The sequence below is a fragment of the Leptodactylus fuscus genome, chromosome 11 (assembly GCF_031893055.1).
Source record: "Leptodactylus fuscus isolate aLepFus1 chromosome 11, aLepFus1.hap2, whole genome shotgun sequence".
Taxonomy (NCBI): Eukaryota; Metazoa; Chordata; class Amphibia; order Anura; family Leptodactylidae; genus Leptodactylus; species Leptodactylus fuscus.
Window position 1 is genome coordinate 34,127,049 of NC_134275.1, and position 14,949 is coordinate 34,141,997.

At 43.5% G+C, this 14,949-nt stretch overlaps 1 protein-coding gene across 2 annotated transcripts in view; it reads right to left on the bottom strand.

Moving 5' to 3' along the window:
- Window positions 1-14,949, bottom strand: part of WHRN (whirlin) — a 133,209-nt gene that overhangs the window by 24,892 nt on the left and 93,368 nt on the right. For both annotated transcript variants that reach the window (XM_075260177.1, XM_075260176.1), the window contains exons 6-8: window positions 10,035-10,071; window positions 6,935-7,147; window positions 3,602-3,799 (exon numbers count right to left, since the gene is read on the bottom strand). In XM_075260177.1, coding sequence (XP_075116278.1) covers window positions 3,602-3,799; window positions 6,935-7,147; window positions 10,035-10,071 — 448 coding nt within the window. The remainder of the gene's footprint in view (window positions 1-3,601; window positions 3,800-6,934; window positions 7,148-10,034; window positions 10,072-14,949) is intronic.

Sequence of the window (14,949 nt, forward strand, 5' to 3'; positions counted from 1 at the left end):
ACTCCGTGTGGACAGGTCATCAGTATGAAAACTCTATTGTGAGTTTTAAAACATTTCTCTTACCATCTTAGTGGTGACATGGTTTGTCTAGATTTGCTTCCAATGGATACGACTGTGAATGCAAAAACAACTTTCTATCATCTGGGACTTGCCAGAAACTTAACCATGATTTCTTTATTGTGGACAGGTTATCAGGCAGTGACACTACATGTATGAAGATAACATGGACACAATTAGGACATCTTGGCTGGTTTGCTGACTGATCCCAGACCATAGAAAGTTCCTGCATTCATATTCATCATATCCATTGGCAACTGATCAGGACTAGAGATGAGTGAGTAGCATGGGCGTAACTACCGCCATAGCAGCGGAGGCAGCTGCCACAGGGCATTAGGGAACGTAACAAACACTGTTATTTACCTCTCCACGATCCTGCCAGGCCTCTTTTCTTCTTGTCTGACATCTCTGACATCACATGAACCCGGCCTGCTTCCCACGTCATGTGACGTCCGACATCATAGAACAAGGATGGCAGCGGAGAAGACAGCGTAGGAGCCGGGGACAGGTAAGAAACAGTAATTTTTTATGTTTTTATTCCCCCGAGTCTCCGATTATTATACTCTGGGGTCTGAAAAGTCCCCAGAGTATAATAATTGTTTATGGGTGTCCACTATGGGCTATAATACTGTGTGCAGGGGCCACTATAGGGGATAATACTGTGTGCAGGGGCCACAATACTATGTGCAGGGGCCACTAAGGGACATAATACTGTGTGCAGGGACCACTAATGGACATAATACAGTGTGCGGGGCTTACTAAGGGACATAATAGAGTGCGGAGGAGGGAGTCGGTCGAGGTCTTCGGCGTCGGTGTCAGTTGGGGGGGGGGGGGGGGCCAGGGTCGGACTGGGGTGTCTAGGGCCCACCAGTGGAATTGTTTCTAGGGGCCCACCACCAGGACCCTGCAGACCAGCGATGCCGAGACAGGGCAGCTAAAGGTAATACCATCTCGGGAGCCATGCAGCTCACCTGCCATACAATGTGCAACAACATACTACCTAAACCTACTGCTACACTCTGTATGGAAAGTGAACAGCGCAGCTCCTAGAAATGTTACCATTACCTGTAGCCAGGATGTCCTGGAAGAGCTGATCTGCAGAGGTCCTGGATGTTGTATCATCACAGATGTAATACTGATGGCCTATCCTAAGGACAGACCATCAACATTATAAAGATGGATAAATCCTTTAAAGATTTGTCCAGGAATTGGATCAATCCATGTGCCTGATGGAAGGTGTAAAATAAAAAAATAAATAAAAAGCGCCTTCACCTGTCCCCATTGCTCCATTGTCCGCCGCCAGTGTCCATTTAGTCTCGTGCCGGCACCTCCTTGCTGGGAGTCCTGCACCTCATGGGACCGCTGAAACCAATTAGATACAGGATTTCCAGAAATAAGGCCATGAGACTGAACGGACACAGGCAGGAGGATAACGGGGTGCTGGGGACAAAAGCTCAATGAAAAACACTGCGTCTCACGTCTGCGCCTAATCTTTAAAGAGAACCTTTCACCACTTGGGACACATGTGGATTAATACACTGTTAGAAAGGCGTTTATGTCAGTCAATCAGTAACACCCTTCCTCACAGTAGCGTCTATTGCGCTGTACTGTGTGAGGGGGCTTTGCTTACCACCTAGTGATGACACTGAGCGGTGAGGAACGCTTCCGATCTCACAGTACAATGCAATAGGTGCTGCTGGGAAGCAGAACGTTCCTGACTGACTGTCAGGAATGCCCTTCTGACAGTGAAGAGCTACAGTACCGGCACCGATAGCTCTTTACTGGGGGCACAGAACAGGAAAGCTGCACTGAATTCAGCGCACTGTCGGCTTTCTAGCGGTATATAAAACCGCATGTGCCCCAGGAGGTGAAGGGTCCTCTGTAACATCTCAATATACTGTACATCACACTAAAAGGATAAGACGTCCCACAGCCAAAAAGCGCTGTGGGAAAACCCCCGGCGGCAACACATCAGTTTTTCCTGCAGCGCTTTTTTCAGAAACTCCACAGAGGTTTGCTCTGAGGACTTTCTGCTTCCATTATACCTATACTGCAACACTACACACTCATACATATACATTCATATATACTCACATATATATATATATATATATATATATATATATATATATTAGCATATACACATTTATGTACATTCATATACCATATATACTATATATACTCACATATATACATACACTCACACATTATTATAGCGTACTGTATATACACACACATACCTGTATACAAACATACAGTCCTCACACAGTATACAAGACACATGCTTTAACCCTTAAGTACTATCATGGTGTCTATCATAATGATATGTGTGTGATAGTGGTGTATGATAGACACCATGATAGGACTTAAGGGTTAAACAAATGTACACATATACATATTAAACATTACATTTTACTAAAAAAAGGAAAAAATATACTCACATTTGTGGATCATTGCAGCAGCAGACTCCTCTGTCCCCACACGGGCCGATGTAAGCGATGACTCACTGCTGGGAGGGGGAGGGGAAGGAAGTCCGGGCTGCAGAGAGATCGCTTCTAAAGATTGCAGGGACAGCAGCTGCCCCTGGTGTGCTCTGGAGTCCGATGTATACTTTCCTTATATTAATAGGGAAAGTATAGCATAGGCAGGAGGCCCCTCTGTGTAAGTGTCGGGGCCCTGGGAAACTGGCAGCCGGGCATCTTTAGTAATTACAGCGCTGCCGGCAGCCTGGGGCCCCGAGCTTACCGATCAGGCCCCTGCCACTAGCAGTGCTCAGTTTATCAATGCAAATGCATTGGACAGGGGCCTGAACCAGCCCCTGACATCCCGATCGGGCCCCTGACCAGTGATTCTGCATTGACGAAATGAGCACTGTCAGTCCAGGCTGGGGCCTACCGGGGGATTCCCCGGTACTCCGGCGGGCCAGTCCGACCCTGGGGGGGGGCCCATGTCAAAAGTTCGCCACGGGGCCCCGCCGTTCCTAGTTACGCCACTGGTGAGTAGTATTCAATCGAAAACCTCCCCTGCATAGGTATTGGTGTACTCGGTTGAATACCACGTGGTAAACACAATAAATATTCAATTCCCCTCCCACCTTCTCTGGCGCTTTTTTTTTACACCAATCTCATCTCTAATCATTACAAAAGATGACACTATTAACATGTTTAGAGAAAATCTTTAAAACTTTTTTAGTTATTTTTAATTACTTCTTTTTTAATTGTCTACAAATTCAATATGGTCATGTTCATGGGAAAATCCCTTTAAGTGATAAAATTTATCATGAAACTAATAAAAAATATCATGACCTCTTAAACCCTTTAAGATTAGACATCACAACACAGCCACTGGGTGGCCACACATAGACACCTGTGGTATATTACTTGTGACACAGTACCACAAAACAATATTGTTACGAAAAGCTACTCATCTCATGACTTATATCATTTGACTTGTCCAGTTAAGAAGAAAGGTAAGGTAGGACATAGATATTAGACCATAATGTACAGCTATCAAAGAAAAAAAAGAGACAATTCTGTGTTCTTACCCGAGCAGTGCTGGCAGTACTGACTGTTTGGTGGCTCTCTGTAGATGACGTACTCGGACTGTGGGATAAGACAGAGATGGTGTCTCCTGAACGATGGCGAGATTTCATTGTTTCGATTTCTCTTTTCAATACCATATTGTCAAACACTGCTAAATCGTGTGGGTAGATTTGAGGTCGTAGCTCAGATAAAAGGGAAAACTGAAAGAAAGAAGTTACTTGTATGCTTAAAAATGAAAAACCTCATATATTTTCAGGTCCAAAATTTTTTGAGAACCTGTGAAGTTAGGTTATGTTCACACAGCTGATTTTTTTTTTCCCTACCTGAAAGATTCAGTTTATGAAAGTTGAAACTGAATTTTTCCACTTGACTAAATTCCGCAGTGGATTCTGCAGTAGAATTGCAAACTGCAAATTCCGCACCTGCCAGGCTGTAGTTTCTATTCACTTCAATAGACGTTATCAGGAAGACAAAAATCAGCTAAAGGAAAAATTCAGTGTCTGACCCCATTGAAATCAATGAAGGATGGTTTAAGGTAGAATTTGGATCCAATTTTAAGATGAAATCTGCCTCAAATTCAAAACCATAGGTCTAATCTGCCAGCAGCTTGGTATAGAAGAGCAGGAAGAGCTATATCGTTTCATGGAAAAGATAAATTCTAACTTGTAATTTATTGCTGGAAATCTCTGCTCATTCTGAGTTTAGGAGTCCAATGGGTGGCCCTATCCTGCTAGATTCCTAATCCCATGCAACTATATATCAATCTGTTCAGCTTCTCCAGCTGATGCCTGCACATTGGACTATATTTTCATAATGACAGGTTCCCTTTAAAATTTTGGACACCTAAGCACAAAAATGAATTCTGTTTTTAGAATCGTCCCAGGATGGGAAAGGCAAGTAAGTTCCCTTTAGCATCTGGTGTGAACCTGACTACCTTCTGCTTCATGTTAGGGCTTCTTCCTTGCTTTAAGCTTTTATGCAGATCACGAACAGCCAACTGGGATTTCGAGCTGTCATTTGCATGCGAGTCGGGCTGTTTAGCATGAATTGATTAACCCAATAATCATAGAGAGAAAGATTGGATATGGTAGATTATAAAGGAAAAGATGTATCGCTGTGGGTAATATACTTAATTGTTATTAATACTAGCATAGATGGGCTTATTAGCATAATGACATGAGGAGGAAACCGAAGATTTTTCCATTTCCGATAAATGACTTTCTCAGAAGCGGTATATAAAGAGTATTATAGTCTACCACACTACAAATACATATACAAATACAGTATTGTGGTGTAGTTGTGGAAAAGTCAGCAAAGTAAGAATGCTTTCAGAAATAGAAGAGTTAATCATTTATTTTTGCAATTTCACAAAATGAAATGAATGAAGAAAAAAACAAATCTAAATCCCATCATTATTTATCCTTTGCCTTCCACCTCTGCACGTTGCCTTCCACCAATTCTTCTTGGTATACTTGCAGACAGTTTTTTGAGGGAACTTAGAAGGGAGGTTGTTCCTGTCACCTTGGAGAACTAAGCACAGATCTTCTGTAGATGCTAGCAACACCCCAAAGAACAGTGCAGCTACCCTTTAGATGCCAGCAGCACCTCAAGGACCCCTGCCCGCTATTCATGCCACCAGAACCCCAAGGACCTCTGCCATTTACATGCCATAAGCACCTAAATGACTGCTGGCCCCCCTTTAGATGCCAGAATGACCCCCCACCCCACCTTTGATTACAGAAGCACCCCAAGGACCTCTGACTTCCCATTTATGCCAGCAGCACCTCAAGGACCTCTATCCCCTTCAGATGCCAGCAGCATCCCAAGGGCCCCTGCCCTCCTTCAGATGCTAGCAGCACCCCAAGGATCTCTGCCCCCCCCCCTTAGATGCCAGAAGCATCCCAAGGACCTCTGCCCCGCTTAGATTCCAGAAGCACCCCAAAGACCTCTTCCTCCCTTAGATGCCAGCAGCAAACCACAGACCCCTGCCCCCCCTCCTTAGATGCCAGCAATACACTATGGACCACTGCCCCTCTTAGATGCCAGCAGCACTGCAAAACCCCTGCTTCCCCTTGGATGCAAGCAGAACCCAAAGGAGCCTATATCCCTCGAACCCAATGGCAACCCATAGACTCCTATTCCACCCTAAACATCAATCCAATCCCCCAGACCCTCCAGTATTCAGTCCCATGTAAAACAATCCTTTCATGAATCCCTTCCATCATCTAATCCAACAAAACACCTTACTGCTTTCTGTTTTCCATCTACACATGCTCCACTCCTGCTTCCTCTATAGAGCACAGAGGTGTGATACAAGAGACCCTGCCCTCCTCGGGGAAGCCACGCCCCTTCCGGTGACATCATACCTACCAACTCCATTTTAGACACGAGAGCGTAGGGACACAGTGGTGAAGCAGGGACTGTCTGCTCTTGCTTGACCACTGTATTCAACTCATCTGTGTCCTCTATGGATGCAGATGAGTTGAATCTGGGACATACGTCTCGCTGACCGGGACTGCGGGATACGATCCTGAATCCGGGAATGTCCTGCAGAAACCAGGATGGTTGGTAGGTATGGGTTTGAGTCAGATTACCTTTATTCTTAAAACAGATCTCAAGTACCTATGGATATACCATAAACATTTAAGGTGGAAATACCCCTTTTCCTGCAAAGTACCCTTCCTATACAGATGTATAAATCGCCTTTCCTGCATATGTAAAGAATGCCACAGTCTTGGAAATGATAAATCATGTGTCGAGTCCTTTTACAGAAGCCAATTTGTATCCAGAAGGAGCATCAGTCAATGATAGAAATAGTTGATTGGTGCGCATTTAAAGGGGTTGTGCAAAACTTTGAAAACATAGTTCTTAGGATTTGTCATTATGTCCGCCGTTCACATGACCATGCTGCAGCTCAGTCCCATTCATTTTAAATGGATGGAAATTTGCCATTGCCATGTGACCAATGAATGTGAGGTCACTTCCTCAGAGGATGAGAACAGCCATGTTTTTGAAGTCCCATACAACCCATTGTATGGGCCTTTAAATGGCCTATAAAAAAACCTGTATGAGGACAAATAACCCAAAAGCTCCAAGCAACATGATATGTTCATATCAGTGGATAGAAAAAAGCATGCAGGCACAGCAGCTGTGACACAAGGGTCGCGGGCCCAAAGTTGGGACCTGCAGCTATCAGATATTTGTGGGCATATCCTGCATATATGCCATCAATATCGTAGATTGGAATAACCCTATAAGTCACAACTGCAACAACACTTATAACCTCAATCTCTGCAGGCAGCAAATATTTCCCAAAAGGTTCTTCTATACCATACCTTGGCTTGGGTGTTGAAAAGTTCAAACATAGCCATGATAAAGGCCTGCACTGGGATGTGACGCTCCTTGTACTGCTGGAGGTAGTAAGACATAGTACTTCTCTCTGGTTCAGTCAGCAGCAGGCGTGCTTTCTCATCTAGAAGAACCAAAGTTTGGTTTCCCAGACTGCTTAGGGTGACTTGTGATCCTGCTGGTCCTCTGTAGAAGGTGGGCTGTTGGGAGACATAGTATGGATGTTAACCATCTCATTTTTGGCTATCCCTACTTTTTGTGTCACTCTGTATGATCTAGTAGGTGATTTAAAATGTGGCTGCCCTCTATAAATATCACCTGACTTCTTGTCTCACCACTGTGAGATGAACATAGCTCCCCTACAAGTCAGGGTGAGCAACTTCTGATGAGCCGCGGTGCATTTACCATGGTACTCTCCAGATAATCCCCTGAGGAGCAACCTTAACGTGGGGTGAAATGCATTGGGTGGAGACTATGAGAAGGTGACAGGCAGAGTGCTGGAGTCACGTTATATATCTCCCCCAGGTTTCTGACATATGTGTGGCCCAGTGTGATTCTGGAATAGGCTTCAGCCCCAGGTGTCAGTCCCAGGCTTGTTACTGGGCCATAAAAGGCTGTAGAGCTTGCACTTCAGGGCAGATCCTGGGAGTGAGTGGAGGTGCCTGGGTCTGTCCTAGAGAGCTGAGTTGTGGTGAGAACAAACTAGGACTTGTGCTTTGTTTGATCATGTGGCTGGAAGTAAGCCACATATACAGTTAGCCTTATACTGCATTAGTGAGAGCTCGGACGAGCATGAGTTTTGTTTTGTCTTTATGCCTGAAGTTAAGGCTGTATTTTTATTTTATATTACCTGACGTGAAGGTTTATTTATTTTGCCGTTTTTTCTAAATAAACCTGTTTGTACCACATTTTGTGCCCCTGTCTCTGACTGGTTGGATCCGCACCCTTGATGCTACCGAGCTATCTTCCCCACAAGACACACTTAGGGCTTTTTCAGGGACAGCTGTGGAACTGCCCTTGTAATGTCTGGAGTATTTTTTTTGTGGGGTGTTAGGACAATGTATAGGGCTATTCTGGTGCCAAGCCTACCCATCTGACTCCTGGGAAAATGACCCACTCCCATGCTGCCCATTCAGATTTAACTACTTTGTTGGTAAGACGGTCACATTTTTGTTTTTCAATATGTCCAATATTGGATCCTTTGCTTTTTGTGAATTACGGTACTTCTGTAAGAGATCTGGGAGGGAAACATAGTCTGTATCCCTTTATTTAGGCTAGGGGTTTTGATGAATATGGCAGTCACCTAGCTTCCATATTACTATACACCGGCTATACTCTTCTATAACCTCCTACACAAGTGGAAAATCCTGCTACACCAAGGTAGTGTATAAGGGTTATGTCCACATGTACACCCAGGATATACAGATATACACTTCCACTTTGCTCTATTTACAGGGCACAGGAAAAAAATAGCTAGTGAAATGTAGCCATGTGATAAGACTTGTAACAATATATTATAATACAGCAATATACAGTATATTAGTGAACATGAGGCATGAAGCAGGAAACGTGCTTTAACTGGTTAACAGTAATAAATGTGAGATATGTTTCATTGTGCAGGGGCAAAGGAAAAGAGGGATGCGGGGGGGATGCCTCGCTGCTAGGGGCTTATAGACCTCTGATACTACATAAGAGAACAGCAGTACTATATGTGGGCGGCGTGTGGGGGCACAATGCCTTATCATGCTATTTGCACAGTGATGTAGTCGCACTTTGCAGAGCTATCTCACTATACGAATCAATACATATATTTTTAATTATGTATTCATATCCTATTTTGAGTGATATAGTTTAATACAGCCAAACACAAAGTTGTCTTCTGTTATCAGGGCCAACCTTCTGTTGGATGATTCTGTATCGCCTGGTAGGGTCCCTGTTCTCTTCTGTTTGTGCACCCCACTTTTCCTAATTTGGTACATTTAATGTAATGTACAATCAAACATACGGTGCAAAATTTTGCATAGCATACAGAATACCACTCAAATAACTATGCCATATGTCTGCCAGATAGTATTCAATACAGTTGACTAAATACCAATGCTATACAGTGTCAACACTATCACATACAACAGACAGTAATAAACTGTGGTGTGCTAATATAATAGCAACAAAAAACACATAAAAGCTCCAAAATGTCATCTGGTAACATTGCTACATATTGCATTAATAAAACCGCTATACATTTAAAGGGTTTTCAGAATTAAAAAAAATAACTAGTGATTGGTTGCAGCGGTCACATGTACAGCACATTATTGCTGCAGGGTCATACAGAAGGACCAGTGAAGCAACTGACGATTTACCAAGAGAGTATAACTTTGTATGGAACAGCATAATAGAACACACTATAACATACATTGATACCAGCTAAAAAAAAAAAAAAATACATTTATACATGGGGCATAAAGCATATACATCCTGTGTTTGCCAAAGTAGACCTTTCACCAACTCAACAAGTCCAGCTCTTTACATCATTTAGTAGTCGCTGCTCCACTGATTCGAGCACTGTTGGAATTTTTCTCTCTAGCCCCCACTGTTTGTTAGTCAATGCTGTTAGTTTTGGTGCCTAATGTGTTATTTAGTCTCTGTGCTGTCGGGGCGGGGTCAGGCAGGAGCAGACAAGGGCTGTGATTGGAGCTCTGACACTGGCTGCCTCTGATTGGAGCTCTGGATCACACCCCCTGCCTGACACTCACCACTTGACATTACAGAGCTGAAATAGCACATCAGGAAACAAAAATATCTGCACTTGTTGCTTGGGAACAGTGAGGGCTAGAGAAAAAAAATTCCAACTGTGCGGCAATCAGTGGAGCAGTGGAACTGGCAGATGACTCCCAGCTTTCCTTGTGCTTGTACTAGTGAGGCCGCAGAAGAACACTCACAACTCAACTCACCATCTTACAGGTCCAAGTAAAATTTTTACTTCAGGGCAAAAGACCTTCAAACCCCTCCATTTGGACCGTAGTAGTAAAAAGATTTTGACATTTACAAATCCCCATGAAAATAAAAAGCAATCTTGATAAGTCTTACCTTGGTGGTGGCTTCTGTCAAGGAGTTCCCCAGGATCCTGTAGAGAGAAGTAAAATCATGTTTATTCTGCTATGTCTTTGTGTTGTGTACACACAGTGGCTTTAGCCGCAGCGGAGCATAGAAAGGGTTTCTTTAGGTTCCATCACCGGAGTCGTATCAAGAAAGGTCTTTTCCATGGAGACAGGAAAGGACAAAGAGGCGATTCTGTAGGGAGCATATCTGATTGTGAGACGACAAAATAGAAAGACTAGATGTTGTAGAGAGCAGGGTATGACATTAAAGGATTGTTTCTATGACCTTCAGGGGTCAGTCTAGCTTTTTTCTGCTTTGTTCTCTTTTCTTTGGTTTCTTTACAGTCATGAAGACTTCCTTAGTTATCAAATATGCAACTATGATATTTAGAATCTTCTGAGACAAAGAATGAATATTAATAACTATGTCTGAGGTTTTATTGAATTTTCTGGTGAATAAAATGGGTGGAAGTAGCTAAAATGTAGCAGAGAATACTCAGTATTAACAGCATTACAATGCAGAGGGCTTAGAGGGTGCGGGCAGCACAGGAAGTCTGTGTGGTGCAGCTCTAGCCAATAGCTGCAGAGAAACAATCCAGTAACATGCAGCAATTTGTGGTGTTAAAGGGAATATGTCACCAGAAAATCCATCGTTACATCCACTACTGACAATAGATATTGTTAAAACTTATCTCCTCCCTCCATGCCTAAGAAAACTTCCCATAGACCTCAATTAATCAGCTCCAAACATGTCTATACTGTAAACCATTTTGCTAAATTCTGGTAACAGAGGAGATGCTCAGGCAAGATGGCGCCCCCCCCCCCCCAGAATCATGTATCCTATTAATATTATAAAAGTTTGTGAGTTTGTGGGTTTGGATGTTTGCATGTTCGGATGTTTGTTCCTCAATCACGGAAAAACCGCTCCACCGATTTGGCTGAAATTTTCCACAAACGTAGTCATTACACTCGATTAAACAATAGGCTACTTTTCGTCACAATAGCGCACATACGTTTGTGCCAGGACCCCCACAAAACCCAAACTCACACCACCATCTCTGCAATCTCACACACTTTGGACCATAGCAAGCCACAAAATTCATATTGCCCTCTACAGCCTAGCCCCTAACCCCACACAATCACATATACATATACTTTACCACTTTGCCCCTCACCTTAACGATACTCCAGGAGGCTCTCTTTAATGCTCCGGAGCAGCCATATTTGCCGACCCCACCACTCTGACAATCCGCGACACCGCCCACCCATGTCAATACCTCTAGGCGGTCTAATAAATGCAAAAAAAAAGTTTAAAAAAAGTAAAAAAATATAAAAAAAATAATAAAAAGGATAAAAAATTCAAATCACCCCCCTTTCCCTAGAATACATAGAAAAGTAGTTAAAAACTGTGAAACACATACATGTTAGGTATCCACACGTCCGAAATCGCCCGCTCTACAAAGCTATACAAATATTTTTCCTGTTCGGTAAACGCCGTAGCGGGAAAAATGGTCAAAAGTGCCAAACCGCCATTTTTTCACTGTTTTGATTCTGCTAAAAATTTGAATAAAAAGTGATCAAAGCAATAACATTTCCCGAAAATGGTAGAACTACAAAGTACACCCGGTCCCGCAAAAAAAGACGCCCTATACATCCCCCTACACGCATGTATAAAAAAGTTACGGCTGTCGGAATATGGCGACTTTTCAAAAAATAATTTTTTAACACAGTTTTGGATTTTTTTTAAGGGATCAAAATGTAAATAAAACCATATAAATTTGGTATCCCCGGAATTGTAACGAAACACAGAATACAGGGGACATGTCATTTTGGTTGCACAGTGAACAACGTAAAACCAAAGCCAGTAAGAAAGTCGCAGAAATGCATTTTTTCTTCAAATCCACCCCATTCTGAATTTTTTCCCTGCTTCCCAGTACATTATATAGAATAAATAATGGTGGCATCATGAAGAAAAATTTGTCCCAGGAAAAATTAAGACCTCATATGGCTCTGGGAGCGGAGAAATAAAAAAGTTATGGGGTTTAGAAGGAGGGGAGTCAAAAACGAAAATCAAAAAATGCCATCGGCGGGAAAGGGTTAACTTCAAATACTTCTGTCCCAAAGTCACTATGTAAAGTTTCTCACAACACCGTATAGCAGCTCAAATACAAATTAACTTCAACACAAAAGTCTCACATATTCTCTGAATTACAGCAAAAACAAGATACAAAGTTACATTTCATATCCCATCCCTTATAGACACTACGAAAACCTTACCCATGCCTGTATATACCCACTGCTACAATCACCGCAGATGAAGTCGCGGGTACCAGCTAGTAGAATATAGAATTTAGAATATAAAAAAAATGACCCTGGTATGTTCTAACTCTAATACATCTATTCTTGCAACTCTATTTTGTCTATTAGAACTCTGTTACATCTGTCATTAGAACTCTTTTATGTATATTTAATAGAGATGAGCGAACAGTGTTCTATCGAATACATGTTCGATCGGATATCAGGGTGTTCGCCTTAATCGAATCGAACACCGCGTGGTAAAGTGCGCCAAAATTCGATTCCCCTCCCACCTTCCCTGGCGCCTTTTTTGCACCAATAACAGCGCAGGGGAGGTGGGACAGGAACTACGACAACGGGGGCATTGAAAAAAATTGGAAAAAGTCATTGGCTGCCGAAATCAGGTGACCTCCATTTTAGACGAATAGTGGATTTCAAATCCGGGTCATATGAGAATGTGAACTTTGTGACTATGAGACAGGGATAGCTGTACAGGCAGGGATAGCTAGGGATAACCTTTATTTAGGGGGGAATGTTATTAAAAATAACTTTTTGGGGCTCTATCGGGTGTGTAATTGTGATTTTTGTGAGATAAACTTTTTCCCATAGGGATGCATTGGCCAGCGCTGATTGGCCGAATTCCGTAGTTTGGCCAATCAGCGCTGGCTCTGCTGGAGGAGGCGGAGTCTAAGATCGCTCCACACCAGTCTCCATTCTGGTCCGACCTTAGACTCCGCCTCCTCCAGCAGAGCCAGCGCTGATTGGCTGAAGTCCGTACTCTGGCCAATCAGCGCTGGCCAGTGCATTCTATTGGCGTGATGAAGCAGTGCTGAATGTGTGTGTTTAGCTCAACTACGCCGGTGGAGTAGTTGAGCTAAGGACACAGATTCAGCTCTGCTTCAATCAGCGCTGGCCAATGCATTCTATTGGCGTGATGAAGCAGTGCTGAATGTGTGTGTTTAGCTCAACTACTCCACCGGCATAGTTGAGCTAAACACACACATTCAGCACTGCTTCATCACGCCAATAGAATGCATTGGCCAGCGCTGATTGAAGCAGAGCTGAATCTGTGTGCTTAGCTCAACTACTCCACCGGCGTAGTTGAGCTAAACACACACATTCAGCACTGCTTCACCACGCCAATAGAATGCATTGGCCAGTGCTGATTGAAGCAGAGCTGAATCTGTGTGCTTAGCTCAACTACTCCACCGGCGTAGTTGAGCTAAACACACACATTCAGCACTGCTTCACCACGCCAATAGAATGCATTGGCCAGTGCTGATTGAAGCAGAGCTGAATCTGTGTGCTTAGCTCAACTACTCCACCGGTGTAGTTGAGCTAAACACACACATTCAGCACTGCTTCATCACGCCAATAGAATGCATTGGCCAGCACTGATTGGCCAGAGTACGGAATTCGGCCAATCAGCGCTGGCTCTGCTGGAGGAGGCGGAGTCTAAGGTCGGACCAGAATGGAGACTGGTGTGGAGCGATCTTAGACTCCGCCTCCTCCAGCAGAGCCAGCGCTAATTGGCCAAAGTACGGAATTCGGCCAATCAGCGCTGTCCAATGCATTCCTATGGGGAAAAGTTAGCTTGCGACAATCGCAAGCTGACAGGGATTTCCATGTAATAAAGTGATTTATATGCCCCCAGACATGCTTCCCCTGCTGTCCCAGTGTCATTCCAGGGTGTTGGCATCATTTTCTGGGGTATCATAGTGGACTTGGTGACCCTCCAGAGACGGATTTGGGATTCCCCCTTAACGAGTATATGTTCCCCATAGACTATAATGGGGTTCGAAACCCGTTCGAACAGTCGAACAGTAAGCGACTGTTCGAATCGGATTTCGAACCTCGAACATTTTGGTGTTCGCTCATCTCTAATATTTAACTAATCATAAAATTTTTGCCCAGAGTTTCACTTTAAGAACAATCCACATGAGACAAAGTTGCAGCAAGCTACCTGCTATGGACTTGTGGGCGGATAGCCTACTGAGATATACAGTAGTAAGTCAGATATCTCCGTAGGATGCCGACGAGCTGAAATCGGGACATACCTCCCACTGACCAGGACCTTTGTGTTAGGTCCAGGCCGCGCCACGGGGCCCCGCTGGACGCAGGGCCCGGGCGGTTGCTCGGCTCTGGATCCGCCCCTGCTGCAAAACCCCCATTTTGGGTATTTTAAGTGGTGGCACTCTGAGAAACTTGTCAAAAAATTAGAAATGGAGCTGTCCTATCACAACCCCTAGCCTGAAGGGGTTTTTGAAAAGGCACTTTTTTTTCTTTTTTTTCTTTTTTTTTTTAGAAAGAACTCGTCCTGGCATTCTACTGTACGGTCTAGGTCCAGCTTCTGTAATCTTAGCCAATAGCTATTATTGCCGAGGAAAGCACATTAGGCTAGCTGCACAGTAAATATAGTATTATATGCTGGCTGTCCAGATGAATAACTGACCAAATAATATTTCTCAAGTCCATCTTGAGAACAGTTTTGAGAATGGCTCTTCTACCTTTTTCTGCAGCTATTCACACTACTTATTTGAAGAATTGTTTCAATAAGATGACAAGTGGCAATACCCATTGAAGTGTAATAGGTAGGCCATTGAGGTTCA